Source organism: Gavia stellata, chromosome 2, assembly GCF_030936135.1.
Source record: "Gavia stellata isolate bGavSte3 chromosome 2, bGavSte3.hap2, whole genome shotgun sequence".
Classification (NCBI taxonomy): Eukaryota; Metazoa; Chordata; class Aves; order Gaviiformes; family Gaviidae; genus Gavia; species Gavia stellata.
The window spans coordinates 111,817,078-111,843,539 of NC_082595.1; the positions used below are offsets into that span (position 1 = coordinate 111,817,078).

Genomic DNA, 26,462 nt, shown 5'->3' on the forward strand with positions numbered 1-26,462 from the left:
CGTGGAGCTCTTGGTTTGGGCAGCTTCTCTTGAGAAGGAGAGCATCATGCGAGAGCTTTCATCCTCCTCCAAGTCCCCTCCAGGAGGGGAGGCAGAGATCAGCCCTGCACAGTGTGTTGTCGCAGCAGTTGTAGCTATATAACATTAATATTCTACATCCTGCCCTGATACCAGTTAAGCCACGGCCGGGTCCGGCTGCCTCTAGGAGGGTCACCCACACCCTGGTAAATGATACTCTGCTTGAGAAAATCTGCGATCTTCAGCATCAATGAGCCTGGGGACCGTTTTTGGGCGAGTCAAGAAAGGATTGGGAACAGGCTGCACAGCGACTGTGCCACGAGCCTCCCCGGCCCGGCTGGAGCTGCCGCGGCTGTCGCCAGCACCACCGGGATCCGCCTGTTGCCAAGCAACCTTAAGGCTTTTTGTAAGAAATTTCGAGAAATAAAGGAGTGCTCGGCAGCAGCTGCCGTGCCGGTGCGTGCGCTGGGATGCTGAGCATCCCCGAGCTGGACCTTCCTCCCCTTCTTCCCCTCAGGACTCTTTATTTTCTCTTTTTTAAAACAAACCCCATGGTCTGGGTGGCACGTGAAGCTGGTGGCTCCCTGTGACAACAGCGAAGACACCGAGCACTGGGTAACCATAGACGTTTTCAAGCAAATAACATATTTTATTGGGAAAAGAAATCGGCACAGCTGAGCTTGGTTAAAAGAAGAGACATTTTCATCTTTAGCGACTGCCTCCATCAGCACTTCTCTTAGAAACTCGGGGGTTTGGCATAGGGGCGGCCACCGATAGCACATCGCGATGGGGCAGAGATGCCGCCCCGGCCAGAAATGTGCATGCCCCTCCGGTTCCCATCTCCCTGGATCTCCATGGGCTGGTTCAGCTGAGATGCCGTTTGATCTTCAATCCCAACTCCTATTTCAAATGGGATGACGTAAAGTCTCCAGCCTCATAAATCTCTCTGTCCTGGGCTTGGGCTCCAAGTTCTGCTACAACTTAATTTAATTGCGTTGGCTCCTTTCCCTGTGCAAATTAACTTTTCTCCAAAAGAGAGGCAGAAGATGCTAATGGGTGTGGGCTAATTTTTAAGCTAAAATCTCTGGTAGTAACAACTTGCCTTCAAGAAGGAACCTTCTAACTCGACTAAATTTGGAAAATCTTGCTAGAAATGTGCTGAAAAGGGAAATATTTTAATAGCATTTGCACATACTGAGTATGCAGGGTCATATATATCTGCTGTGTGTGCAGGATCTGCATAGATTTTCACCCAAAAGCTCGTGCTTGTAATTAATGGTTAGGAAACCACACCTGGTATCCGTAACTTTGGGTTAAAAAGAGCCATAACTGGTGAATCTTGGCATCCCTTTTAGGGATGTTTTAGGACACCGTTGGCATCCCATTGCTCCGAGCTTGGCCGGTCCCCCCGGCAGCACCCGAGTCCTGCCCATATACTAACCTTTCCTCCCTCCATCCTGTTTTTCCTCCCAGGAATGCCTGAGCTGGAGATGGGGGTGCCGGATCATCAGTTTGGACAGCCGGGAATGGGGGAGCAGATCCCCTGGACGGATAACAGCATGGCAGCCATGAATCGAGGCACGCTGAATAAACCCGAAGAGTAAGTACCGCAGAGCTGGCGGCTTCCCGACCTCTCCCAGGGGAACATCGGCACGTCCTGGCGATAGCTGCCTGGGTCAAAGGGACGTGTCCTTGCTTTGCTGCCTGCCTGGAAACCCAGCACGTGCAGGCTGGGATGAGCACGACTGCCCATCGCCGTACGGCGACGATGGTTGCTGCTGGTACCATGAAGTGCCGGGACCTGGGAGGCACAGGGTGCTGTGATGCGAGAGATGACGTTTGTTATCTCTCCGGGGACAAGCGTGTGAGTAGATGAGGAAGGTGGGTGGGGGGAGACAGCCAGGGTATGTCTGGACCTGAATAATCCCATATATCCATGGCGGAGCCAAGGATGCTGCAAATCCCCACTACCCCTTGCCAGTGCCAATATTTGGGTTGGTGTTCTCCAGCATCCCTTCTTGCCGGGGGCAGTGGTGGGATCTGGAGAACCACGGGACAGTTTTGTGTTTTCACGTGATTGCAGCTCTTTTGCAGTCCCCATGTGCTTGGCTTCAGCTAAAATTATCACAGCTCTAATCCAAGGTCAAATAACCCCCTCCGGACCTCTGACCACCTTTTTTGGGTCCATGCCCCATGGAGCAGCCAAGGGACCATCACCTGCCCAAAGCACAACTTCACTCCTTGGCTGTAAACAGGTTGGAGGAGACCGTAGGTCAGATATTTTGGGATGGGAGGTCAGAAGGGTGGCGAGCCCTGCTGATGGAGCTCGGCGGTTGATGCCCTGCCGGGCAAGGGGCACCCCAAAGTCCTCGCTGAGGCAGCGGCGCTGGCAGCAGTGCTCGTGGAGATGGATTTGATGCGGACGGGAGGTGAATCCTCCCCCTGGCCCAGGGAGGGCTTCAGGTACCTGGTTTAAGAGCCAGCACCGATGAGCTCTGCATGGATCCTCTTGCCAAAGCCCAGCCCTGCTTTGCGGAGAGGCAGAATTTCCTCTGCTAATTAAAGTCTTTAGCAGATGAGCACAGTCTGTTTTCCCGTCCTGAAGAGTTGTATTTGAGCAAGCTGGTTGCCAAACATCTTTTTCTAGGGGCTAAATTTGGATTAATTTCTCAAAGCTCTTCGCTCAGCCCAGGAAGACAGTTGCCTAAGTGGTCTCCACTGCTGCAACTGGATCTTGGACTTCTGCTGGAAAGACTTGGCCTCTTATTGCTTGAAAGAGCTAGGAGATAAAACAAATCCCCCTTTAACTGAGCATTTACATCAGCCCGAGTCCTTGCCACAAGGAAGTAACTTTCCTTTTAAGCCTTGGCGGTGTCATTATTTTGTTGGGATAAGATCCGTGGGGCATAGCTGGCAAAGGGCAGAGCTGCTAGAAAAATCAATCTGTTTTTTAAGCTACGAATGTTCCTTAAAATACTGCTTATGGGGTAAAAATGACCTTACCTTACTCAGCAGCCTTACGCTCCAAGCACTGAGTCAGTCTGGCTGGCTGTAGATGTTTTTGTCTCCCCAGCCAGCGCAGCTGGGAAGAAGGGAGCTGAATTTTCTTCTGGCTCACCCTTTGCATCAGGATTATTGAGTGGGGACCCAGGTTAGCGTGAAAGGCTTGGGACCTGCGCAGGTATCAAGGAGGGAATCATTGGGCAGCAGCATCCCGTGACTCCTCGGGTTGGAAAAACACCTCGGGTGGTTTCAGGGCAGAGCCCTGTGCCAGAAGACGAGGTCGGACCGGTGGAGTGGCGGCATCTGCCGAAACCTGGTGAGATGTGGAGGTAACAAATCTCACACAGTCCCTGCCTTTGGAGAGCGGTGGTGGTTTCAACCACACTTTTAAAATTGCAGCCTGGTTAGGGTTTTACAAGTATTTGATTTTCTCAGCATTGAAGGGGGAGAAAGCAAGGAAAACCATGCTGTGTGGTGGCACATCCCATGGCTCCATCAGCTCCCTGCAACAAGGTTGGCCTCCCCATGTGGTGGAGCTACCAGCAGAGCCAACCCATGGACCAGGGCCATGAGATGATAGCAAGATGAAAGGTAGAGGGCTGCTCATCTTGGTGAGCCTCCGTTCCTCCTGAATTAGGGTCTCCGGTCACAGGCTGTTCCTGCTGGAGATGGTGGGCAGAGGCAAAGCTGGAAGAAGCTGGTTCCCAGCTCAGTTCCCTCTCATATCTTCAGTAACTGTAGGTCTGATGGAGCATCACGGGTGAGACCTGCCTTGGCAGCATCTTGGTGGGGTCTAAATACTTCCATCTAGTGGCACGGTGATCAACTACAAAACTCCGCTTCCACTGCAGCCGAGGGAAGAGATTCTGCTGGGGAAAAGCCTCTGGACGTTGGTCCTCAAGACCTGCAGATGTGCTCCAGCTGGGGAGGACACGCTCGTCCTGGGAGATGCCCACAGTTCCAGCAGCTGCCTGTCCACCCGATGGAGACCGCAGTCGCAGCAAGCAGACAGAGCTTTTGGACTGCAGATACTACAGGATGGAGAAATATATTTTAGCCAAGATCAAACCAGCAGAACTTTTGCTTTGGGGGTTGTAAAGGTTTCCCAGCTGGGAGGTTCCTGTTAGCTGGAGCCAGGCTGAGGTCCTGACCTTGTTCAAGGAGCTGGGGGTGCCCAGATCTACCAGCACCGGGTGTCCAGGGGAACGGGAGCTTCCTTTTTAAATTCTCCCGTTCCCCAAACCCTCCCCTGCCTTTGCCTCTTCATAAAGTGGGTCAACTACATCGCCCCTCTCGTGTCCCAAGCCTTGTGTCTTGTGCCTTGTGCTCTTGTGTCTTCTGCAGAAGATGGACACCCTGGGCCAGGTCCAAGGGTCCTTGAACCAAGTCCAGGTCGCTGTTCTCGCACGCGTTCCTTTAATCCCCCAAGGTCAAACATGCCACCCGGGGCCCGATTCGGTTGCCTCAACGCTAGCACCCAGTGCCAGCTGAGATGCCTGAGGTTTCTAGGACATCTGTGCCAGGCTGGAGACCTACAGCCTTTCAGAGCAGCGCTTGGAGGCCGTGCCAGGGAGATGTTTTACAGGACCTCAAGCAGCGTTTGACACCATCTCTGCAAGTAGCTGAATTTCTCCTCTTCACTGCATGCAGAATCGGAGTTATCGCCTTAAAAAAAGCCTGAAGGGTCGCGGTGGATAGAAAACCTTTGCAACACGAAACCAGTATGACTGGGGGCATGATGCGTGGAGCTCCAGGATCTCCTCTGCCCCCCGTTACCTGCCTGGAGACTCATCTGAACCCCACCATGGCATGGTGCTGGAGGAAAGGAGGGGTGGGGAAGGCTCTGCAAGCTGCATCGGGCTGCAGAGCAGGACACGCTGGAGATTTATTTGCTACATAAAGGTTGTATTATCCCCATGATCTCTTTATAAACCAACTTTTGCCATCCAGGCAGAGGTCCGGCATGGGCTGAAGAGATGGTGCCAACCTGAATTTCTCCTCTAGCTGCCTGTTAATGTGGAGAAGAAGCCTCTCCTCCCCTTCCTCTGCAACAACGATGTCTGTGCAGCAAACTTTGGCCTTGGCACTGAAAAACTGGGTTTGATTCAAGCAGCAAGTAGCAGGGACCTTGGCTACAGAGTGAAACTAGCCCTGCTTTTCACCTCTGTCTCCCCGCCTCCCCCTCTGCTCCCGCTCTGCAATTTAAGAAATCCCAATGCCGAGTATTTCTTTTCCCTGGATTAGGCTGCGTGTGTTGGCTGCAGCGGTCTCGGTCAGATTGGCTTCAGTTCCTTACTGTACATCTGGTCCTCATCTGGAGCTAAAAGGATAAACATGTCTGCTGCTTGGGAACTGCTGGCATGTTCGAGCCCTCGCCTTTGTGCCTCTCTGCGAGCGTGATGTGCCACGGCTCTCTTCATCATGTCAGACCCGGCAAATCCGATTGACTCCAATTAGTCACGTCATTGGAATGTCTCTCATTACATATTAATCTTATTCCCAAAGAATACTGAGCGAGCTTTGCAGAAATCTTACTTTTGCAGCTCAAAGGTTCCCCTTTGCCTTCAGCTGCTTTGCTTCCAGCTGCTCCGGCTCCATCCAAGCCTCCCCGCTTTCGTGCCAGCAGAAGTTTTGCTCTGCCTCCCGCTGTCCTGCCCAAAGCGCCTGCGGGAGCAAAGCCTGCAAAAGCACCAAAGTTTTCTTCCCAAACATCACCGAAACACTGTCCGGGCTTTATTTCTCAGAGAGGTTCATCCTTGCAAGCCAGTTTCAGCATGGGGCTGGAGCTTGAGCGGGCTCAGCTGGTGTTGGAGCCGGGGGACAAGGCTGCATCCCATGGGGTTTGCATGATGCAGCGGGGTGGGAGCGAGTCCCCGTGGCTGCAGGGGCTGTGTCGCTCGAGCATCTCCCAGCTCAGCCTCCTCCCTGCTTCATAAACCTTAACGTGCCTCCCCTTGACTTCTTCTCTCTGCAGCCAGTGCATCACCTCACAGCTGGACGAGCTCCTGTGTCCTCCCACCACGCCGGAGGGGCGGAACGACGAGAAAGCCCTGCTCGAGCAGCTCGTCTCCTTCCTCAGCGGCAAAGACGAGACAGAGCTGGCCGAGCTGGATCGAGCTCTTGGGATCGACAAACTTGTCCAGGTAAAGAGAAGACCACTCATGGGAGTTATTGGAGGTCACATACAGGGCCAGATGCTGAGGCTTAACGTGAGCATGGAGGAGGATTTCCAACATCTGGTGGTAACGAGAGGCCAGATGTGAGTGGGAACACACGAGCGCATCAGATTCAGAGACGATACTTAACACCACGCCGTTCTCTCCCCCCGCCAAAAAAGCTGGAAAACAGCCCCGTGAAATACAATATCCCACTTCTCCGCTTTTCAAACGCGTTCCCCCATGAGAACCGGCAGCCTGGCAAAGAGGCGGCCGAGCAGTTTCGGCCCCGGGCGGCTCATGTAACGGGGAGAGCTGGCAGGCTGTCCCGCTTCCCCACCTTACCAGGGGGATTAGGGCACGGAGGAGCCTTCCAGCTGGAATCCCACAGCCTGGGATTCCTGAGCCTGGGTTGTGCTGCCTAATAATATATCTAATGGCCTCGCTGGTATGAAACTGCGCAGCCCTTACTATCAAGATTGGCTTACAGTGCAGCTGCCCTTCTGTCTCGGGTTGAACCGCAGGGGAAAAAAAAAAAAAGAGGTTTGCTTTTAGTGGTGCTGTCTTACTCGGATAGCGCTGGGGCCCTGGATTCTGCAGCTGAGCTCCGGTGGAGACTCCCTGTTTGCAGATATCTGTGGGGGCAGATGCCTCTGAAGGGTCCAGGGTTTCATAAATAACAGGGCATGGCAGGGGGAGCAAGCTGGCTGCAGGAGAGTTAGCAAGGGACGTGGAAAATGAGACGGATCGCTTGGGATTTGTCTTTGAGTGGTTTCTTTTTCCGTGCCCCATAGCACTGACGCTCATGCTTTTTCCAGAACAAGGAACAGAATCAAAAGCCTGTTAATAAATGGGATGGCCTAAGAAAGAAGCTTCTCAGAACAAATCCCTCTGGCTGCTCTGGGCCTGATCCTGCGTCACTTCAGCCCGGAGGTGGCACATCTCCTTCTGTGGCCCTGATGTGATGCCTTGCACTGCGCTACTGGGAGGGTTTATCTTTTCATGAGCGTTTTGAGGGACCTGTCAGTGAGTTGATTCCCGAGTCAGGTATTTGCCACGTCCCTTTTCTCAAGGCTGTGCATCCAAAATCACCACCTGCCTGGTGGGTTTTTTTGCAAGTTAGGGGTAGGGAGTTGAGCTCCTCTGCTCCTTTGTACTAGAGATGCTCTTGCCAAAGATACAGCTGCAACAGCTCAGTGTTTTCACAAGGGTTTTGCAGACTCAGCTGGCACAGCTCCCCAGCAACCCTTTCCTGCACCGGACAGGCTCCAGCAGCATCAGACCGTTGGATTGAGATGTCCTCGGACGTCACCCAGCACTGCCAAACGTCCCCACACCGATCCGGCGCTTCCCCTGCCGAGGAGCACCTGGTTCGGGGGGATTATCTCATGTTTGGACCCCAACCCAGCTTTGCTCCCGTCCAGGGATCATTTTGTTAATGGGAATCTTGGGCTTTTTCCATGGCTTTGGCTGAACCTCAGAAATATTTTGAATAGTTCCATGAAATATTTGCTTGAAAGTCATCTTTAGGGAAACAACACGTCAGCATAAAGGCATCTTTGGGAAGAAAATATGTTGATAGTTCCCCTCCAGGCTGTGTTATTGGCAGGTAGGGGTTCGCATCCCCTGGGGTAGAGTTTGGGGATTTACTCTGACTCCACCAAACCCACCATCTTCTCCGTGCTACCACAGCCGTGGTGGGATGAGGGGCTGGAGATATTTGCACCCAGTTTAATCAGGAGGCAGCTGGAAACTGGGTAGATTGGGGAGAGAAGAGTAAAAGAGCCTCATTTCAGCAGGTCCGTGGTTTCTGGCCATCGCAGGCTGCTGGTTTATGTCCTGGCATCCAGTCCTTGAACCATACAAGCTCCATCTTCATTTATCTTAAGCAATTTATTTTTCCCCACCACCATTCCCATATCCTCAGCCTTACCTTCAAGCCTCAGTCCTTTGATGGGCACCATCTAACCAAATCCCAAAGGCAGTGGGATTTGGGGGCGGGTTGTGTGTGTGGTTTCTCTTAACGCAGCTTTCTCCTAATCCATGGGACTCGGATTAAGGATTCTGGCTCCAAGGTGTTACTTCTCCATGGGTTCATAGCTCAAACACCAAATTCCTCTGCCTGAGCCAAGCTAGAGCAGTGCAAAATATCTTCTTATCATGATTTGCTGGTGTGGAAATCATCCCCCAGCTGTAATATGGCTCATTTGTATAGGAATGGCTGCACTATAGAGCAAAAGGTCCCGTCTCCCATGGGTTCCTAGCGAGGACTGTCCATGAGCAGCACAGGAGTATAGTCATGCTTCTCCATGAGCTCTCCCAGTCCTGGGGTTCCGTGGCTCCCACCCTTGGACATGGCCGGTGCCCGAGGTGCTCTTGGGGCAGATGGGGACCCGAAACGCCGCACCCTCTGCCTCCAGCCGAGCCTCCGAGGCTGCATAAAAATAGGAAAGGAGAGAGAGCACAAACTATTTCCCACATTCAGGTCGATCCTCCAAGCCTTAGAGTCTGTCCAGCCAGGCATGCTGCTGTTTGGAGCCCAGATGAGCCGCTCAGTGCTAGCAAACCCTGCGGAGGAAGGCAGCATCACCTACTGCTACCCTGCAACCCCCCACCAGCCCAGGGAGATAAGCCCTGAGCCCTTCCAAAAAGCCCGGCCTTGGTCTTTGCTCCCAAGCAAGCCAAAAGAATCATTTCCATCCCGCTAAGGTTTGCTAAGCCCTGGGGTGTTTAATGCCCTCCTCGACACAGCGCTAGCGCTCACACGGGCTGGAGCCTGGCCCAGGGGATGAGGGTTACAGGCAGCAGCAGTACGGACGAGCTGCCCCACGCCAGGCACGTCCTCCATCCCCTCTGAGCTCTCCTGGGAGAGGTCGGGTGCCGGCGGGGCTCCAAAGTGATATTTTCCTCCCCCTTTGCCTTCGCCAGGGCGGCGGGCTGGAAGCCCTGACGGAGCGGTTCCAGCCGCAACAAGCCACCCCGCCGCTCATGATGGAGCAGAAACCCGGCATGTACCCCCAGCCTTACTCCTCCGCCTCTCCCACCACCAACCTCCCCGGCGCCTTCCCTGGCATGGTCAGGCAGAAGCCGTCCTTCGGACCCATGCCGGTGCAGGTACCGCCGCCCCGCGGCGCCTTCCCCACCAACATGGCCATGCAACCCCGGCAGACGCTCAACAGACCCCCGACGGCCCCCAACCAGCTGCGACTTCAGCTGCAGCAGCGGCTGCAGGGACAGCAGCAGGTAATTCTTCCCCCTCTGCATCCCAGGGCCACGGGCAGCGGGATGGAGGGACCCTCGGTCCTGCCTGCAGCCCCCGCATCCCAGTCGGAAGGGGCTGGATGGATGGGAAGCTCCTGCATCAGAGTTTTGAAGGTCTCCCTGGCTTTTTTTTTTTCTCTGCTCTAGCTGATCCACCAAAACCGGCAGGCGATCCTCAACCAGTTTGCAGCCAACTCCCCAGTGGGCATCAACATGCGGGCGGGGATGCAGCAGCAGATCACGCCGCAGGTAAGGGGAATGCGGCACAGTCCTCCAGCTGGGAAAAACTGGAGGTTAATCCCCATGCCCTCCCCATGAGCACAGCCTGGCTCACTCCTCTCTGTCATTAACGGGATTGAAAAATTCTCCCATGTGTGGAGAGATGGTTGCAAGACGAGCTGCTGTGGGGTTTTTTTTTGCTTCACCTTTATTCCAGCTCCTCCACCTGCTTAAGATATAAATTCTTCATTATTGCTTAGAGAAGAATGTGCTAACGTGTTTAATTGAGAAGGATCTTTAGGAAATAGATGCCATCCTTTAAATACCAGAATCTCTAGTGAATCTTCTTAATGATCCTGCAAATCCCCAGGCCCTAAAGTTCTTGTTTGGCTTCTAATAAAGTGAATAAAACATCTGCTGGGTACGAGGAGAAGTTGGAAAGCGTAGCCAAGTTCTGGTGACTTTATTCCACTTCTTGGAGAAGCCTTTGCCTTTTCGGGAAGCGGCGTGACATCCCTAATGTGCCATGGGGAGCGTTAGTGATAGGGAAGGGGACGGAATGGTTCCCATTGCAGCTCCAATTTCAGCCGCTGATGGCTTTGTCAGGCTTTTTAAGGTGATTAATTCCAACACATCTGGCTCGGCCATATGGGGAACGAGCCCATGGTGATGGAAAAGCTCGTGGGATGGGTTTATTTTTTAACAGCTCGCAGCTGAAAGAGTTGAGGTCAGGGATCCTGGGCTGCGGGAGCATCCCAGTGAGGGCACAAGAAGTGGGGCCTGAGGAGGAGAGGGGTGGCTGGTGGCAGCCAGGTGACCGAGAGCCTCTTTTCCCAGCTTGGGGGATGCTCCGGCCCCTGGAGCTTTGCCATTCGCCATGTCCGGAGGCCCGTCCTTTAATATCACCAACCTGCTCTGCCCTGCAGTGGCGCAAACGGGCCAATTTACAGCATTTCAGGGTTTTTGCAGCTTTCCTTGCAAACCGAGGACAGGCACCCCCGAGCCGGGGAAGGGGAGCACCCACAGCTTTTGTGCTGGGGGGGGAGCTCTGAGCTGTTTGCCAGAACCGGAGGGTAACGGTGCTAATTAGGGCATCCCCCTCCTTCCCCGCAGCCTCCCCTCAACGCCCAGATGCTGGCCCAGCGCCAGCGCGAGCTCTACAGCCAGCAGCACCGGCAGCGGCAGCTCATGCAGCAGCGAGCCATCCTGATGAGACAGCAAAGCTTCGGAAACAACCTCCCCCCCTCCGCCGGGCTCCCGGTACAGATCGGAGCCGCTCGCTTGCCCCAAGCACCCCCCCAGCAGTTCCCTTACCCCCCAAACTACGGTACGACCCCGGGAAACCCTCCCACCTCCACCAGCCCCTTCTCGCCGTTGGCATCTAACCCCGAGGCCGCGCTGGCTAACCGCAGCAGCATGGTGAACAGGGGGATGATGGGCGGCGTCGGAGGGCAGTTCGGCGCCGGGATGACCCCACAGATGCAGCAGAACATCTTTCAGTATTCGGGATCAGGTACGTCGAGCAGTTGGTTGCATTGGAAAGCCGTCCGGCGGTGGGGAGGGAGAGGCGGAGAGCAGAGCTGTGGACCCCCGAGGGGGCTGCAGCCCAGCCCTGCTCGCCCGTCACCCCAGGCTTCATCCCCGGCCATCTCACCCAGCCTGCGTACTGCTCTGGTCTCTGGTCTCCACCTCCCAAGGCGACCTTTGCTGGTTGAATCTCCAAAAAAACCCCCTATTGTTCGAGAAAATAAATAATTCCACCAATCTTTCCTTGAAAATCGAACTGCAAGGCAGTCCTCTAAAGTGCGCTTCCTTAAATATATATGCTCTGAAAAAGGCCAAAGCCTCGCTGAGATGTCCAGAATGAATTGCAGGCAGCTTACGCCTCTTGTGTGGGCACCATGCTTGTATGAGATGGGTGGGCCGGCGCAGAGTTGCGTACAGACAGGCACTGTCTTGAAGGTCTTCATGTTCGAGCATCAGTGCAGGGTCTCAGGGAGGTGAACATCACTGATGAGTAGAGAAAACTGCTCTGTGGCTGCAGTAGCCCCGCAGGAACCTCCTTTGGCATCATCTCATCATTACCCTGGCTGTTTTCCAGCCAGGTGTGATGCTAAAGAGGAACACCTGATGATGGAAATCACTTGAGAGGGTCTTTCCCTGCTCCTTCATCCCCAAAATACTTGCATTTGAGTGATAGAGCTGCTCAAAACAAAAACCAGAGACCCCGAGACTGAAAGTCAAGGCTGATGCTTCTGGTTCAATGCCAGTGGTTGCAAGGGAGGAGGAGGGAATTGGGGCTGCTGGCAGGGGTCTGGGCACCGCTGATGCCGTCTGTCTTTCCCCAGGCATGGGTCAGCAAAGCGAACCTGCCTTTGCCCCGTCGCTCAGCCCCAGCAGCCCCTTGATGTCACCCCAGCTCCCGCCTTCGCAAAGCCCCATGCTGCAGCAGGCTCCGCCGACACCGGGCTACCAGTCACCTGACATGAAGACCTGGCAGCAAGGAGCCATGGGGAACAGCAAGTAAGATCACGGTGGGGATAACCTGGAGCACACGGGTCACACACATGCGCAGAGATGGTGGCAAGGTGACACCAAGGTGATGGGTCCCTGGTAGGGTGTTGGCAGGGGTGGCGGTGCCCATAGGTGACACCTGGCTGAGGACACGTGCTGAGCTCAGGCTGTGTCTTTGTGCCGTGACGTCCTCCAGAAGTCACCATCAACCCATGTCCTCGTGTTCGCCTCGGCTCGGAGGCGGGCAGAAGCCCACAGCATTTAAATGAATGGGTACATGTGTTGAGTAAGACATGAAGCAGATCTTTGGCTTGTAATTAAACGAGTGGCTTAATTATGTCTCGTGCAAGTGGCCTTAGGAAATATGACAATAAATTGAGTCAAGACCAGCAGTCCCAGGTCACTACATGACCCTCTTAAGATGTGTCCATCTCTCACTTAGGGAAGCAAATGGGAAAAGTTACCAGACTTGTAGCCTTTTTTGCATGAGTCAGGTTTGACCTTCAGATCTCCAGAAATGGGGGGGAAAAAAAAAAACCCAAAGCTCACCTGGGGGCTGCCTTGCTTTGTGTCTTGGCTCTGTGCAGGTAGCTCAGCTAACCTGTCCTGGTCAAGCAGCGCGGAGCGGGAGGTTACTGGGCTGGGTGGGATGAGATGGGAGCTCTGTTGGAGGTGGGATGCTTCACCTTGCCTTGCGATGGAGAGCTGCCGGGAGAAGAAGTGGGGATGGTCGGGTGTCAAGGAGGGCACTGGAAGGAGCGTGAAGGGAAGAACTTGGTGTCACATAGACCAGGGCTTTGCATCCGACTGACCCTTAATCCAGCCCGAAGCCCTGTAATGATCCCTCTCTTGGCACTGGTGTTTCTCCTGCTCTACCCCATCACACTGACGAGCCTCCTGCTACAGCCAGAGCGGAGGGCTCTCCACAGCGGCCACCTCCCAGCCTCCACGCTGGTTAAGCCTTGCTGCCAGCAGCACCTCTAATGCCTCCCTGTCCCTCCCGCTGTCCCCAGGGACCCACAGGGCTCCCATCCGCTTTGCCAGCTCTCTGCCGTGGGCAGTCTCGGTGTTCACCGAGCGGCAGGCTGGCTGCCGTCGTGGTTCGGACCACCCCGGGGGCTCGGCACACACTTCGAGGTGCCTCCCACCACCACGGACGCCCGGGTAATGCTTTTTTCTCTCTCCCAGTGTTTTCAGCCAAGCGGGGCAGAGCCAGCCGGCGCCTGCTCAGCAGGGCATGTACAACAACATGAGCATCACCGTCTCCATGGCGGGAGGAAACACCAACGTCCAGAACATGAACCCCATGGCCGGACAGATGCAGATGAACTCGCTGCAGATGCCTGGGATGAACTCCATGTGCTCGGAGCAGGTCAGTCCCGCACCGTCCCTGCTCCCAGGATGGTCAGCCAGTTCCCAGGGGTTCAGCATTCCCTTCTCTGGCCCTGGGGGTACCGGAGTCCAAATGGGGAAGCGGCAAAGGTCTGGCTGCCTCTGCCGGCATTGCCGCTGCGCTGGAGCCCAAGGCCACCGGTACCCCAGGGTGTCCCACATGTCCTTGGGGGGTGGAGGGATGTGCCGAGCATCTCTGGCACCTCCAGCCCTCGCAGTGGGCTTGGCAGCAGGTCCGTTTGTAGCTGTGCATCCCCAGGGAGCTGTCAAAGCTGGGGATGGGGAATGGGAACAGTTGGATACAGGACCCTTCCGCAGTCCCAGCCCTTTGGCGAGATCCTCCCTGGGCCAGACCGAGATGCCTCCAGATTTTTTAGCTGCTGGGGTTCGTCTCAGCACCATTAAGCTCCTGGAGGACATGCTTGGCTTGTTGGTTTTGCACGGGAGCGTTGCGGGCCAGGGCTTGCAGCCTCCCCAGGGAGAAGCCACGGGGCTCGGCGAGGAAGGAGGCTGGTCCCTCCCATGAGCTGGCTGCAGTGCAGGGGCTGAGCTTTTACCCCTCTCGCCGAGCAGCTGGGTGGTGTTTCATGCTCCCTGGGGGTGAGATGCCCCCAGAGCCGGCAGCAGCCCAAGGCAAAGGTGGGGAGAAAAGGGAAACAGGGTCCCCCACCGATGCCGCCCAAAATCCCACAGCCCACGGAGGATGCTGGCAGTGTGGTCCCCCTGTTCTGCCCCATCCACAGTCCCTGTATCCCCCCAAACTCAGCTCAAGAGTGCCCCTCCAGCATCCAGGAGCCCCGGCTGAGCCTGGATCTTGCTTTTGACAGGTAAATGACCCGGCGCTGAGACCCGCGGGCCTTTACTGCAACCAGCTTTCCTCCACTGACCTTTTGAAAACAGAAGCAGATGGGGCGCAGGTCAGTAAGAAACTGCTAAGCACATCTCAGGTACCCCGAGGAATTTGCCGGGTTCCCCCCCGATAAAGGCTGAACATCCCCAGCCGTACCGGCTCGACACGCTTGGTTTCCACCGGGGCCAGCCCCGGTTGTCAGGGTCGGGTTGAAGCCACCGTGGTCCCACCGGCGTTGGGTGATGGCCAGCCCTCGGCGACACCAGCACTGCTCGCCAACCCTCTTTGCATCAAAGCTTGTGCCGCTGCCGTGAGTGTTTTTGGCCTCCTTGCTGGCGTGGAAGAGCGGTGACGCTGCAGCTGAGCTGGAAAAATAAATGAGTGTTGGTGCTAAACACCCCTCGCCCCGGCTTGCTGTCACCCTGGAGGGTTTCTTTCCTAGGCTTGGCCATCGCTGGAGCGGCCGACGGCCCCTGCGCCGCCGCGGTGCAGCCAGGCCGCCACGTTAAAGCATGGCGGAGTAAGGAAATTTGGCTGGGGGAGGCTCTGGGGGCGGCGTCCGTCCCTGCAGGCAGCGCTGCCGGACGCTGCCCATCCCTCTGAGCAGCACCGAACACCACCAAAGCGTGCCCAGCCGCCCGCCGGCACAGATGCCTCCGGCTCCCGTGTACGATCCGCTTCATCCCCATCTCCTCCAACGCCCACCGGCATCACGGCGTCGCCTCCCCCTTCCCCGTAGCGCAGCCTTGGCTTCACAGAACCCGTAGGGACGCGCCAGCAGCGCCGCCGAGACAAACCAAACCTCTTGATTTTGATCAAACAGCCGCGCTGGACCTCGCACACCACCAATGCCACCCCATGCCGCGGCACGGCCACAACGCCGCAGCTCCCCTTCACCCAGGGGATGCCAGGCTGGGGTTTTTGTTTGAGGGGTTTTTTTTCCCCCTAAAAAATCCATATTTTTTTTTCCCCTTTTTTTTTTTGGATGAGCAACGTTATGAACCTCGCCGAGCCGAATGAGTTGCAGCGGTTTTCTTTTTATAGGACAAGAAGACCGAAGAGTTCTTCTCTGGGGTGGCTCCAGACTAGAGGAAGTCTCTAGTGAGTTTCCACTTCACGTAGTACCCAGATCCGCCGCCGCCGGCCCCTGCCCCGGCCCCGCTAAATCCCCCCTTCTCTTTTGTGTCCCAGCAGGTACAACAGGTTCAGGTCTTTGCCGACGTACAGTGTACAGTGAATCTGGTAGGAGATCCCTACCTCAACCCGCCGGCTCCCTTGGGCACCCCGAAAAACGCCGCCGGGCCGCCACCGCCGCCGCCGCCGGGCCAGCAGAAGAGCCTTCTTCAGCAGCTACTGACTGAATAATCGCTTTTCGAGGAATGTGAAATTTAAATAAGAAGACGTACAGAGATATATAAATATATATATTATCTATTTTTCTGAGATTTTTGATATCTCAACCCGCAGCCATTCTTCAGCTCGTAGTGTTTGGAGCAAAAAGGGGGGGGGGGGAGTGTTTTATTGGGGGGGTGGGTTTTTTTCCCATTTTTACCCCCCTTTTTTCCCACCCCCCCCCTTTTTCCCTTCCTCCCTTTTTTTCCCCTTCCCCCCCTTTTTTCCTTCCTCCCTTTTTTCCCCTTCCCCCCCCTTTTTCTCCCTTCCCCCCCCCTTTTTTCCCCCTTTTTTTAAATTCCCCCTTTTTTTTTCCCCCTTTTTTCGTTTCTTTTTTTTTTAAAAAAAAAAAAGCCTTGGATGTCGGCGAAGCGACGAGGCGGGACAGGCGATTTCTCGAGCCAAAATTACAGATGATTCTTATTTTTGTAATCATTTTGCTGGCTTCTTAAACTGGAGGAAGGTTTCTCGGGGAGGCGGGGAGGGGGAGAAGGCAGCTGGAGGACTGCGGCGGCGGGAGGAGGAGGAGGAGGAGGAGGAAGAGCAATCTCAGTTTCAGCTGGATCTGTCACTGATCACGTCTCGGCACGGGGCACGGAAGGGGATCGGCGCTGGACTTCTGCGGGAAAAGCCGGTTTTTTTATTCACGCTTAAACAAAACCCCTTCTCTCCCCTCCGCCCCAGCCCGCTTGTGCGTACAATCAGCTTTTTCTAGCAATCGTGAGTTTGTCGGTTTTAAAGAAAAAAAAAAAAAAGAGTATTTTGACCCACCATTTTTTCCATGTTTTATGCTGGTTTCAGGCCTCCGAGCGGAACGGGGAGGGGGGGGCTACAATGTGTATATTACAACAGGAGGAGGAAAAAAAAAAGAAAAAAGACAAAAAAAAAAGACAAAAAAAGAACAGTTTGGGGAAAAAACTGCAATAATTTTTAGGGGGAAGGATGGGGGGAGGGGTCTGTCAATTATTGTAGATAAAATTTTCTGATTAAATATTAAATAAAATTAAGCAGTCGGTTCTTTCTGCTTTGATTGTGTTTAACAGCTGAAGTAGCTTAAACTATTTAAAATAATAATAATAAAATAATAATAATAATTGACTTCTCTGTTGGGAGATAGCTTATTTTTTTTCCCCCTCAAGCCTGTCACTGTAAATAGCTCTGAGCTCTGTATAAATTTGTTTTCTTCTCTTTTAGTTGGGGGTCGCTTTTAATATTCACTGCTGACTTTTATGGGGGGGGAGGGCGGCTACGGGGGATGATTTTTTTTTCCCCTCTCTAAAAATCGCGCTGGTGTGTGGAAAAAAATGTGTAGCTTTGTTGATTGACATTTGCAAGAGTTAAAGATGACAAAAAAAAAACCCAAAAGAAAAAAAAAAAAAAAAAAAGAACCAGAGTTGCCAGCTAACGTTTCATTGTTTCTGTGCCAACGGGGATGCCGGAGCGGTGCCGGGGCCGTTTGCCGGGGCAGGAGGCGTGGGCAGCCGGGGGTCACCCCGTCCCCGCACCGGGAACCCCCCTGTCACCACGGTTTGTCACGCCAGGGAGCTGGAAATCAGCCGGCGCGCAGAGCTCGGTGGCAAAACTGGCGTCTTAAATTCCAAAGCGCTGTAGAGAAAATATGTACAGTGTGAGTGTGGTTATTAGTCGCCAAATTTCCCACTGGAGCACGGCGCAGATGGTGGGCACCAGGAAGAGGGGAGCGGACCCCGCACCACGGCTCTGCTCCCCGCGGTGACGCCGGGTTTTTTATTAAAGCCGGGGGTTCGGCAGGCTGCAAAAATAGCTCAGGGGAAGTTTTACACCCGGGCTCTCGGCCTGTGGCATGCCCCGGGCCGGATCCTGCCCTGCCCCGGCTGGAGTAGCCCCCCCTGCAGCAGGGGCTACGCGGGGTTTTGGCACCGGGCTTTGTGAGCGAGTGCTCCCCAGCACCGCGGCAAGAGCCCTGAATTCAAGGCCACGAAGAGCTGCTCTGTGCTCACCTTCAGCTCTGGAAAAGGGGAAATTATGGGGGGGGCAAGGGGTGATGTTGGCATTAACAGCACGACCTGGATAGGAGGAGGTGGGGCACACACACTTCTAGCTGATAACGCTTTTTTTTTTTTTTTTAACTAAATGGCTCATTTCAAACATTTTTACTGTAAACGAGGCAGAATGCAGCAGGACGAGGTCTGCAGCGAGTCCCGGCTCGCCAGCCGATGCTGCCGTCTGCTGTTCGCACAGCTCCCGGCAGGGTTTCATCGCGCGGTTCAGCGTGAATAAAATCATGGACAAACCGTCCTCGCTTGGTGCGGAAGGAAAAGCAATCCCAATGTGGCTCCGCAGCCATGGAGCCGGGGCAGAGGTGGGAGAGGCGCTGGGAGCGCGGACACGCCAGCAGCAGAACCAGCACCAAATCCGCAGGCAGGAGCAGAGCCAGCGGACGGCTGTGCCTGCAGCCAGGCCCCACTTGCGGAGCTGGGGCGTGGGGAAAGCAGCCGTTGGGATGGATGGAGAAGCTCAAAGGGCTGCCCAAGGGAAAAGTCGCCCCTAAAAAGCAGCAGAGACATCTTCAAGTTTGCCTGTGCTGGCAGGGGGATGACCTGCAAGCCCACTGCACATAGTCAGCAGGTTAATGTAACACGTAGCCACTTTCTGCACAGAATAACATTTAATCCTCCCCATCACAGAGCCTTTTCACACTGTAAAACCACTATCACCACACAAGGAGACTACCTGCTGCTGAGCATTAGCACAGCGCTCCCGAGACACAGCGGCTTTCCCCGCGGCACCTGTCCGGGGGTGAGCTCGGCTCTGCCCCAGGAGGAGAGCTGCCCGTGCCCGGTCACGGTCACTTCAGCAATTTAAATTTCTTCAGGTGCTGGTGCACTTGGTCCTTCGGGTAGGGCCTGAGCGCCAGGCAGGTGGCCACGTTCTCGGGCTGCTCAGTCCACACTTCGTGGTCGATGCTGTGCTGCTTCAAGGTCTCTGCCAGTGCCGTCAGGGCGGCTTCATCTGGAGCCTGGGGAAAGACAAAGTCTGCTGTGAGGGCTGGGGTGTGAGGCGGTGCTGTGTACCCGGCAAGAGCTGCGGGGAAGAAGCAAAGCAAGACAGCTCATGCTAAGGACGGTCGTGACAGGGAGGTGGCCAGCGGCCTACGTGTAGATAGGATGGGCAATCCCCGTACTTTGTATCTTACCCTAAAGGCATTTTGTTCTTGCAGGCCCTGACTGCACCGCCGGCCTCTGCAAGCACCGGGGGTAGGAGCTGGGGGGTTGTGAGCCGACACAGGTTGTAAACCCTCAGAAATGCAGGTTTCTTCCCCTAGCTCAGTGCGCTAAGGCAAACAGCTCGTCCCAACCCCACATTCACAGAGGGGCTGCCCCCATCACCACCCAAACTCCCCCTCACGAAGTGGCTGCTGCGGCCCTGAGTGGTTACGGGGCCTCCTTGGGAGTAACGGCGCCTCCGGGACCGGAGGCCTCGGGGCAGCTTAGGCCGCGGTTCACTCCCCAGGTGAGGCGGGGGGGAGAGGCACCCGGGAGCGTGAGGGCGGGGCGGGGCGGGGCGGGGCGGGGCGGGCCCGGGGGAAGGCGAGTCACGGCCGACCTCTCCCTCCCTCCCAGGCCCGGCGGGGGCCGGGGGTGCCCCCACAGAGCCACCGCTCCCCCGGCGGCCCCTCACCGCCCCCTCAGGGCTCTCCCGGGCCCGCCCCAAAATGGCCACCGCCCGCCCCCCTCAGCGCGGCGCTCCCGGCGTGCCCCGCGGCTCCCGGCCTGCCCCGCGCACCTCCAGAACGACGGTGCGCATGGCGCCGCCCAACTCCAGGTAGGCGCGGGTGTCGGGGTGCTGGCGATGCGCATGCGCGGCGGCCAGGGCGGCGTGGCAGCCCTGCGCCACCACCGCGCCCAGAGGCCACGACCGCGGCGGCCGGCCCAGGTCCCCCCGCAGCACCACATACTGCACCAGCGCCGCCGTCGCTCCGGGCGCCGCCATTCTGCCGTACGGCACCGCACAGCCTGCCGGGAGGCGCGGCTGCGCGCGGCGCATGCCGGGAACCGGGAGGCAGCGCCGCCGCCATTTTGTTGTACGGCAAACGGAGGGAAATGGCGTTCAGGGCAGGTGACGTCCTTCCGGCCGCGCTGAGGCGCGCAGTTTGAGCGCCGGTTGCTATGGTGAGTGCGGGAGCCGTTGGGGAACGGGGACCGTGGGGGGCCCGGCCGCCTGCCCCCCGGCCCCTCGGCGGGGCCCCCTCAGCCCCCGGGTGCGGAGGCCCCCGGCTGCCCCCTTCCCTGCCCCCTCGGTGGGGTCCCCGGGGGTCCCGGCCCACCCCAGCGCGTCCGTGTGGGGAGAGCCCCGGCGCCCCCGGGGGCCTGCTGCCACCCGCCCCGGGGCTGTGGGGGCTCTCCGGGCCCGTCCTGCTGGCGGAGACCGGTGGATCTTGTCCGTGCCTGCACTCCCGGGGGGTTTCCTGACGGGGCTGGTGTGACATGGTGGCTGATAATGGTGGGTTATAATGTGTCATTTCAGCCATCGGCCCGTGGGATTGTCCCTGCGTGGGGCCGGCCCGGGTGCTAGACCTGCCCTCGGTGCTTCCCGGAGTCCCGTTGCAGCAGGAGGAAGAGGAAGGTTCCCCGAGAAGAAGCTCTCGCTGCCCTGACACCGCTGCTTCCCAAGGGACGGAGCCTGGCCGGGAAGATGGAGGAAGGGAAAGCGTATTCACCCGACGGTGAGCTGCCGGGGGTGCAGGCTGTGCTTTCTATCCAAGTGCAAAGTGTGGCCTCCTGCAAGCGTGAACCCTAAAACGCTTGGGGCCAGAAGTGACCCCCTGGCTTGCTGAGTCGTGGCTTGAGTCACTCGTGGCCAATTTAGGGTATGGGGGTTTCGGAGAAGTCGCTTCACTGGTCTGTGCGCTGGGTTAGAAGTAAAACTGGGAATTGCAGATCTCTGGGGATTGGGACTGGTGTGTTTTTGCTAGCTTACTCTGCTTTTCAGGGGCTTAGCTTGCTGGTGTGGGGCACCCCAGTGTTTAGGGTCTGCTGGCACTCAGCCTCACTGGTTAAAATTTCCAAAAGCCTCTTTGTCAGATATTTGCGTGTCCTCTGCCCCTTTGAAAAGTTATTGGAAGTACTTGCTTTATGTATCTGCACTGGACCTACTTTGTTTCGGGTGCCACAGCGCATAAGTCTCCGGACTGCTAATAAGTGTGTCCAGAGAAGGGCGTTGAAGCTGGTGAGGGGTCTGGAGCACAAGTCTGATGAGGAGCGGCTGAGGGAGCTGGGATTGTTCAGTTTGGAGAAGAGGAGGCTGAGGGGAGACCTCATCGCTCTCCCCAAATACCTGAAAGGGGGTTGTGGTGAGGTGGGTGTTGGTCTCCCAAGTGACAAGCAACAGGACAAGAGGAAACAGCCTCAAGTTGCGCCAGGGGAGGTTCAGGCTGGATATTAGGAAAAATGTCTTTACTGAGAGTGGTGAAGCATTGGAAGAGGCTGCCCAGGGAGGTGGTGGAGTCACCATCACTGGAGGTGTTCAAGGAACGTGTGGACGTGGCATTGTGGGACATGGTTTAGTGGGCATGGTGGGGTTGGGTTGATGGTTGGACTTGATGATCTTACAGGTCTTTTCCAACCGTAGTGATTCTGTGATTCTGTAATCACAGCCTGGATTTTTGAGCATGTCGGGCTTTTCCTCGCAGGGGTGTTTGCTCACCTGGAAATGCTGGAGGCGCGGGCTCATGAGGCAGCCGTGAAGCAAGAGGCAACGGAGCAGCAAGAAGAGAAGCTGGCCAGGCTGAAAGCGAGAGTGCAGGAGCTGAGGCTCCAGAGGGATGAGCTGCGGGCTAAAGTGGACCTGCAGCAAAAGGGGGTGAGAAAGCGCTTGCTGCAGAGATCTAGCAGAGGGCTCTGGTGTGCTCCTGCTCTCAGAGGGTGGATTTATTGAGTTTCTTCATATAGAGTCAACGATTATTTTTTTATTTTCCCTTTTTAAGGGACATAGAGTCCTGGTGTCCCCTGTTTTCACTACTGTGTAGTCCAGAACTGCTGAGTCTACTTGCTTGGAGGTCATGTGGCCAATTCTGAACTCTGTTGTTGAATTTTTCTCCCCTCTTCTGCTTCATTTCTCCCCTCTTCTGCTGGAAATGCCATCTCACTTTTCTCAGAGCTGGTTTATTATTTCTCTGTAGCCTGACTGTGTTCCCTGCAGGTGACACATTCCTGTCAGCAATTTCTGACCTCTCTTCTCTTCTCGCTTTTGTAGCAACTTGGGAAAGAAGGAGTCGTGTCGGATCTGGCACAGCCCAGTGCTCGAGCTGTTTTAGAGTGGAAGATAAAAAACATTAAGGCCACACTGCAGATCTTTTACCTTACAGGTAATGTCTCAAGATATGCGTGCGTTCTGCCAATGGCTGCATTTCTGGGGTGCTAAATTTTGGAAAATGAGCCTGATGTGAAATGTCACTTCCCTGTTAACATTGCTGCTGTTGTGCTTGGAGCCTTTAGAGTCTGAAAACGCTGGAAGAGCCGTAACCTTGTAATTCCCTGCCGTTCACATGAGGCCTCTGAAATGTTGCAGGAACTATTATTTACTGAACTGTATCATTTAGAGTACGGTCTAGGTTCTGGAAAACGTTTAACTGTCTTAGGAATGAAATCTGTGTGCATTAGGCAGTTAAATATCCAGTGGTCTGGGTCTTCCAAGCAAGCTTGTGAGGTCAGCACCCTCTTTTCATCTGCTCCTGAGCGTTTTTAAAAAAAGATTTGGTTTCCAACGAGAGTAACTTTTGCTTTGTGTTCTGGACAGTGCGAAGATCCAAGATCCCTGCTTGACGGGAGTGGGCTGAGCCCAGCCATGAGCACTCCTGCCACTCTCCTTGGGGCAGGGAAGTGCTGCTGTCCTCCACCCAGGGCAGCCTGTTCTCTCAGTCATGTTGAGCCAGGACGGTGTTTGAAATCGGCAGCATAACTCAGTTATTGGGAATTTAAGCTACCATTAAGCAGCATGAATTCATTAGAGGTCCCTTATTAAAAAGTCGCTGTGTTTTATGTCCTTAAACTCTTGCAAGTCCTTAATCCTCCCAGGGAGCTCCCTGAGCTAGCCTAGTAAAAGGACGCGGCCCCTCTTGCTGTCTGTGTTGCCCCAGCAAAGCTGCCCTGCAGTGCTGAGTTAGAGTAGCGCTGAGTAAACCCTCTCTCTGTGGACCCAAGGCATCAGTGGGAAGCTGACCAAGCGGGGAGTGTGTTTCTGCATCAGCACGGCTTACGAGGGGACCTACTTGGATTCCTACTACCTGGACCTGCTCACCAAGCCAGAAGTGCAGATTCACCGCCACTCCGTTCCCATCTTCATCCCCCTGGAGCAGATAGCCAAGAAATACTTGCAGACGGACATCAGGCGCTTCTTGTCGGTCCTGTCAGACCACCTGAACGCTTACGTGGGGAGGAGGTACCAGGCAGACCAGTTACAGGTACCAGTGGCCGCAGCAACGCTGTTCATTCATCCTTTTCTCTTTGATGAACCGAGTGTTATGAGTCTCTGAAGCACTGGGGGGAATCTTGGAAGTTTTCTTTATGTGGAGCACTCACAGTTTTGGTTTTTAGAACTTCACAAATTATCACGTGACTATAAACCCATTTCATCGATTGTCAAGTGCTTGGATGTTGTCTGGTGGCTCATTTAAAATTTACTGCCAAACCCCAGAGGTCCCTAAGCTGAAATAGCTGTGATCTTGTAAAATGCCACTGGAGAACATGGCTTAAGGGTGTACATGAGCACTCATTTACTTAAGTCTTTCCCAAGTGAGGGTTGCTCGATGTACAGGCTTGCTGGGCTGGTATGGAGGGTGGGGGCATTGCACTCCGTGAGCTCCCAGCCCTGCGCTGATGGACTCCCCTCCTAGCTTCATGTTTCAGAAGTTGTCTTCGTCCCTCCAGGAACACTTTTCAGACCAGATAGAAGGACCCTTGCAGAGGAACTCCTTGTGTAACTTGCTGGTCTTTAATTACAACGTGTCAAGTAGAAGCAAGACCTTTCCGTTCAACGTGAGGCTGCTTTACGGAGATCCCTGTGGCAGCCTCCCCACTGAAGTCATCGTTTCCTGCACACGTAAGTGAACGGTGCGGGGGTTTGTCTGGGGTTGGGGGGCGGGCAGACTGTACTGTGGTTCTGCAGATGGATGGGGTTTCTTTCTAGTTGAGTTTGGGGACAGAGGGAGCAAGCTGTCATATTTTTGAGGGAGAAAAGATTATAGAAGGGGTTGTGCGCAATTGGTGCTGGGTCTCGAAGCAGCTGTAACTCATCCCTAGGACAAGAGCACAGATCTCTTGTAATGCTGGCAAGAAGGGGTGGCTGGAGGGAGATGATGGAGCTGAGAAAGGAAAGGTGTGAGTGCAAGCTTGGATCACTTCAGACAGACCGGCTGCTCGTTCCCCGTTTGCAGTTACTCGGAGTGCAGACTTGGGTACGGTGCCAGCAGGGTCAGGATGCTGTTTTCACAAGTCTCACGGATCGAGCCCAGCCTGTGCTCACGCGCTCTGTGCACGTGGGAGAGCCTGGCGAGCAAGTGCAGCCGGAAACTCAGACGCTGTCACTCTCAGTTGCAGTGATAGTTTGTTCCAGTCGACTTATGGCTTGGGACTCGCTTCCGATCCTTGAAAACCTGGCACCCGGCCCCGTGATCTTTCCGTAGGGTGGGAGTTAGTTGTAGGCAAATAAGACAGGATCTTTTCAGCATCAGGAATTTCTCTCTCTCAATGCAATTAGATAAATGACTAATTGAGGGCTATTTTGGGGATGTCTCACATTGTGCAGCCAGGCCCTATCTGCCCCTGCTGCACTATTAGGTGTGCTGGCATGTGCTGCAGTGCAACGGCAGAGAGAAGGGAGGCAGGAGCGAGGTTTATCACCCCTTAGAAAGGGTCAGAGATACTGTGAAACACTCGTAACAGAGATCTCAATACTCGTAACAAAGATCTCTGCCTGAAAATCTTTCCCTGACACCGCATGCTCCCTTTCCTCTGTATCAGTAACGCTCCCTCCTCTTGGTACAGCAAAGACTGACCGTAATGCTGAGTGTTTTGTGCAGCCCTAACACCGTGGCACGGCTTAATCCTGGATCTGCGCTATTTTCTGAGTGGTTACTACAAATGCCCAACTGGGCTGAGGAATCGTTTGCCGGTCTGTCTCCCCGTGTTTCCTGCCACACCGTGTCCCGCTGACAGCTGGCTGGCTGGGCTGCGGAGCACGTGGACCAACGTGCAGCTAGACAGAGCTCTGAACAGAGCAGCTGGGGCTGATAATCTCTTCTCTCTGCCATCAGTCATGGTCTTAGGCCTGCTTCTGTGAGCTCCTTGGCTTGTGGTTGGGCTGGAGGAGTCGTCGTATACTGTATCAACAGTTCCCCCTCTCCTTTCTCCACAGCAGCCATCCCCTTATAGGAGAAGTTGTGCCTTTGCTCCCAAATTTCAGTGTCTTCTGAGCTGAGAGAGCAACTAGGTGACTGAGGCTCTCTGCAGCCATCAGACCCCATGGGGGAGCTGCAGGACGCAAAGGGTTAGGAAGGAGAGAGAAGGGTTATGAGGAAAAAAAACTGTATGGCAAGAGAGAGCGAAAAACTCTCTGGGGATGAGGGAAGAATGAGAAGCAAATAGTTTTATGCTGGCAATACAATTTTCCTTTCCCCACTGACGGGTCCGCTTCTGTCTGCCAGCGGACGCTCCTGCATCTCTAGCAGAGACGGCAGCAGCTCACTCGGACCTGTTTCGCCGCGTGGCCCTGCACAAAGCCTTCCGCTCCTTCAGCGGCACTGAAGAAAGCGTGGATGGAGCACCCGTAGGCCACCCTGCCTCTCCTCAGTAACGCACCTCCCCGAGCTCCCCCGCCTGTGGAGAGTGGTCTCGAAATGCAGATGTTTTCCGTGGACTGCAGCACTGCTGCTGGGAACCCCCCTGAGGAGCGATTGGCCCGGTTTGGATCTCGAGAGCACTGTTTCCTTGAGGTTTTCGGGTGTCTGTTGTTGCAGGTAATCTTTCCTCAGCGCTGTGCTTCTTGCTTGTTCGAGTGCTGATCTCTGCGGTTGGTGCCGCAGAACTCCACAGTTGCAGGAAACATCTCACGGTTGGAATCAGAAACTATATTAAAAGTTCAAGATCGCGGTGCTTTTGGGGCAACAGCCCTGTGGATCAGCACCATGCACTTAGCCAGTGCACCTCAAAAAGAGGGGAGCAAGCAGAATAATCCGTGCCCTGCTTACTACAGCCAGGAAAGGACTTCACGTGGGAAGCTGGAAGGGGTTGAGGGACAGAGGTGAGGTTTAGTTATTGCCAGCAGCAGCCCATGCCCTTGTGCGGGCTGCGTTCGCCCCCCCAAAGCATGAACACTGACCTTTCCAGAAAATTTCACACCAGCAGTAGCTTTACACCTGCTGTTTCCTTCCCTTCAGGCATGGGGCAGCTTTGCTGGTGTCCTGTCGTTGTGCTTCAAGTCTGGATCAGATCTTTAAAAACTTGCTGTTTTGTCACAGTAGTTTTTAAACTTGTTAATAAAAGTTCTACGTTACTGAAATTGTGGTGTTTAAAAAATTTTCTATTGGTCTTAGCTGTATTACATGTGGTTTAAATGACGCTATCTTCTCCTGTCTCATATTTATGCCGGTCCCACATGTGATAAGGCATAGGGAAAGCACT

General features: G+C 55.0%; 3 protein-coding genes across 3 annotated transcripts in view; 2 read left to right on the forward strand and 1 right to left on the reverse strand.

Annotated features, from left to right (window-relative positions):
• Positions 1–15,777, forward strand: part of NCOA1 (nuclear receptor coactivator 1) — a 131,943-nt gene extending 116,166 nt beyond the window's left edge. Inside the window, exons 13-21 of the mRNA XM_059828029.1 lie at positions 1,492–1,618; positions 5,996–6,164; positions 9,105–9,419; positions 9,585–9,686; positions 10,770–11,169; positions 12,005–12,179; positions 13,359–13,542; positions 14,390–14,479; positions 15,604–15,777. Coding sequence (XP_059684012.1) covers positions 1,492–1,618; positions 5,996–6,164; positions 9,105–9,419; positions 9,585–9,686; positions 10,770–11,169; positions 12,005–12,179; positions 13,359–13,542; positions 14,390–14,479; positions 15,604–15,777 — 1,736 coding nt within the window. The remainder of the gene's footprint in view (positions 1–1,491; positions 1,619–5,995; positions 6,165–9,104; positions 9,420–9,584; positions 9,687–10,769; positions 11,170–12,004; positions 12,180–13,358; positions 13,543–14,389; positions 14,480–15,603) is intronic.
• Positions 15,778–18,441: 2,664 nt separating this feature from the next.
• Positions 18,442–19,776, reverse strand: PTRHD1 (peptidyl-tRNA hydrolase domain containing 1). Its single transcript, XM_059835727.1, has 2 exons — positions 19,570–19,776; positions 18,442–18,802 (listed from the first exon to the last, which is right to left on the reverse strand). Exons 1-2 carry the CDS (start codon positions 19,774–19,776, stop codon positions 18,632–18,634), a joined length of 378 nt encoding a protein of 125 aa, XP_059691710.1. The 3' UTR covers positions 18,442–18,631.
• Positions 19,777–19,828: 52 nt separating this feature from the next.
• Positions 19,829–25,793, forward strand: CENPO (centromere protein O). Its single transcript, XM_059832028.1, has 7 exons — positions 19,829–19,902; positions 20,394–20,509; positions 21,476–21,645; positions 22,039–22,150; positions 22,986–23,245; positions 23,712–23,883; positions 25,487–25,793. The coding sequence occupies exons 1-7, from the start codon at positions 19,829–19,831 to the stop codon at positions 25,633–25,635; spliced, it is 1,053 nt and encodes a 350-aa protein (XP_059688011.1). The 3' UTR covers positions 25,636–25,793.
• Positions 25,794–26,462: the final 669 nt, after the last annotated feature.

Coding starts and splice junctions, on each gene's coding strand:
- PTRHD1 (XM_059835727.1), bottom strand. CDS start 19,776: ATGGCGGCGCCCGGAGCGACGGCGGCGCTGGTGCAGTATGTGGTGCTG. Junction 18,803..19,569: donor TGCGCACCGTCGTTCTGGAG/GTGCGCGGGGCA, acceptor GTCTTTCCCCAG/GCTCCAGATGAAGCCGCCCT.
- CENPO (XM_059832028.1), top strand. CDS start 19,829: ATGCCGGGAACCGGGAGGCAGCGCCGCCGCCATTTTGTTGTACGGCAA. Junction 22,151..22,985: donor GCAGATCTTTTACCTTACAG/GTAATGTCTCAA, acceptor TGTGGACCCAAG/GCATCAGTGGGAAGCTGACC. Junction 23,884..25,486: donor AGTCATCGTTTCCTGCACAC/GTAAGTGAACGG, acceptor TCTGTCTGCCAG/CGGACGCTCCTGCATCTCTA.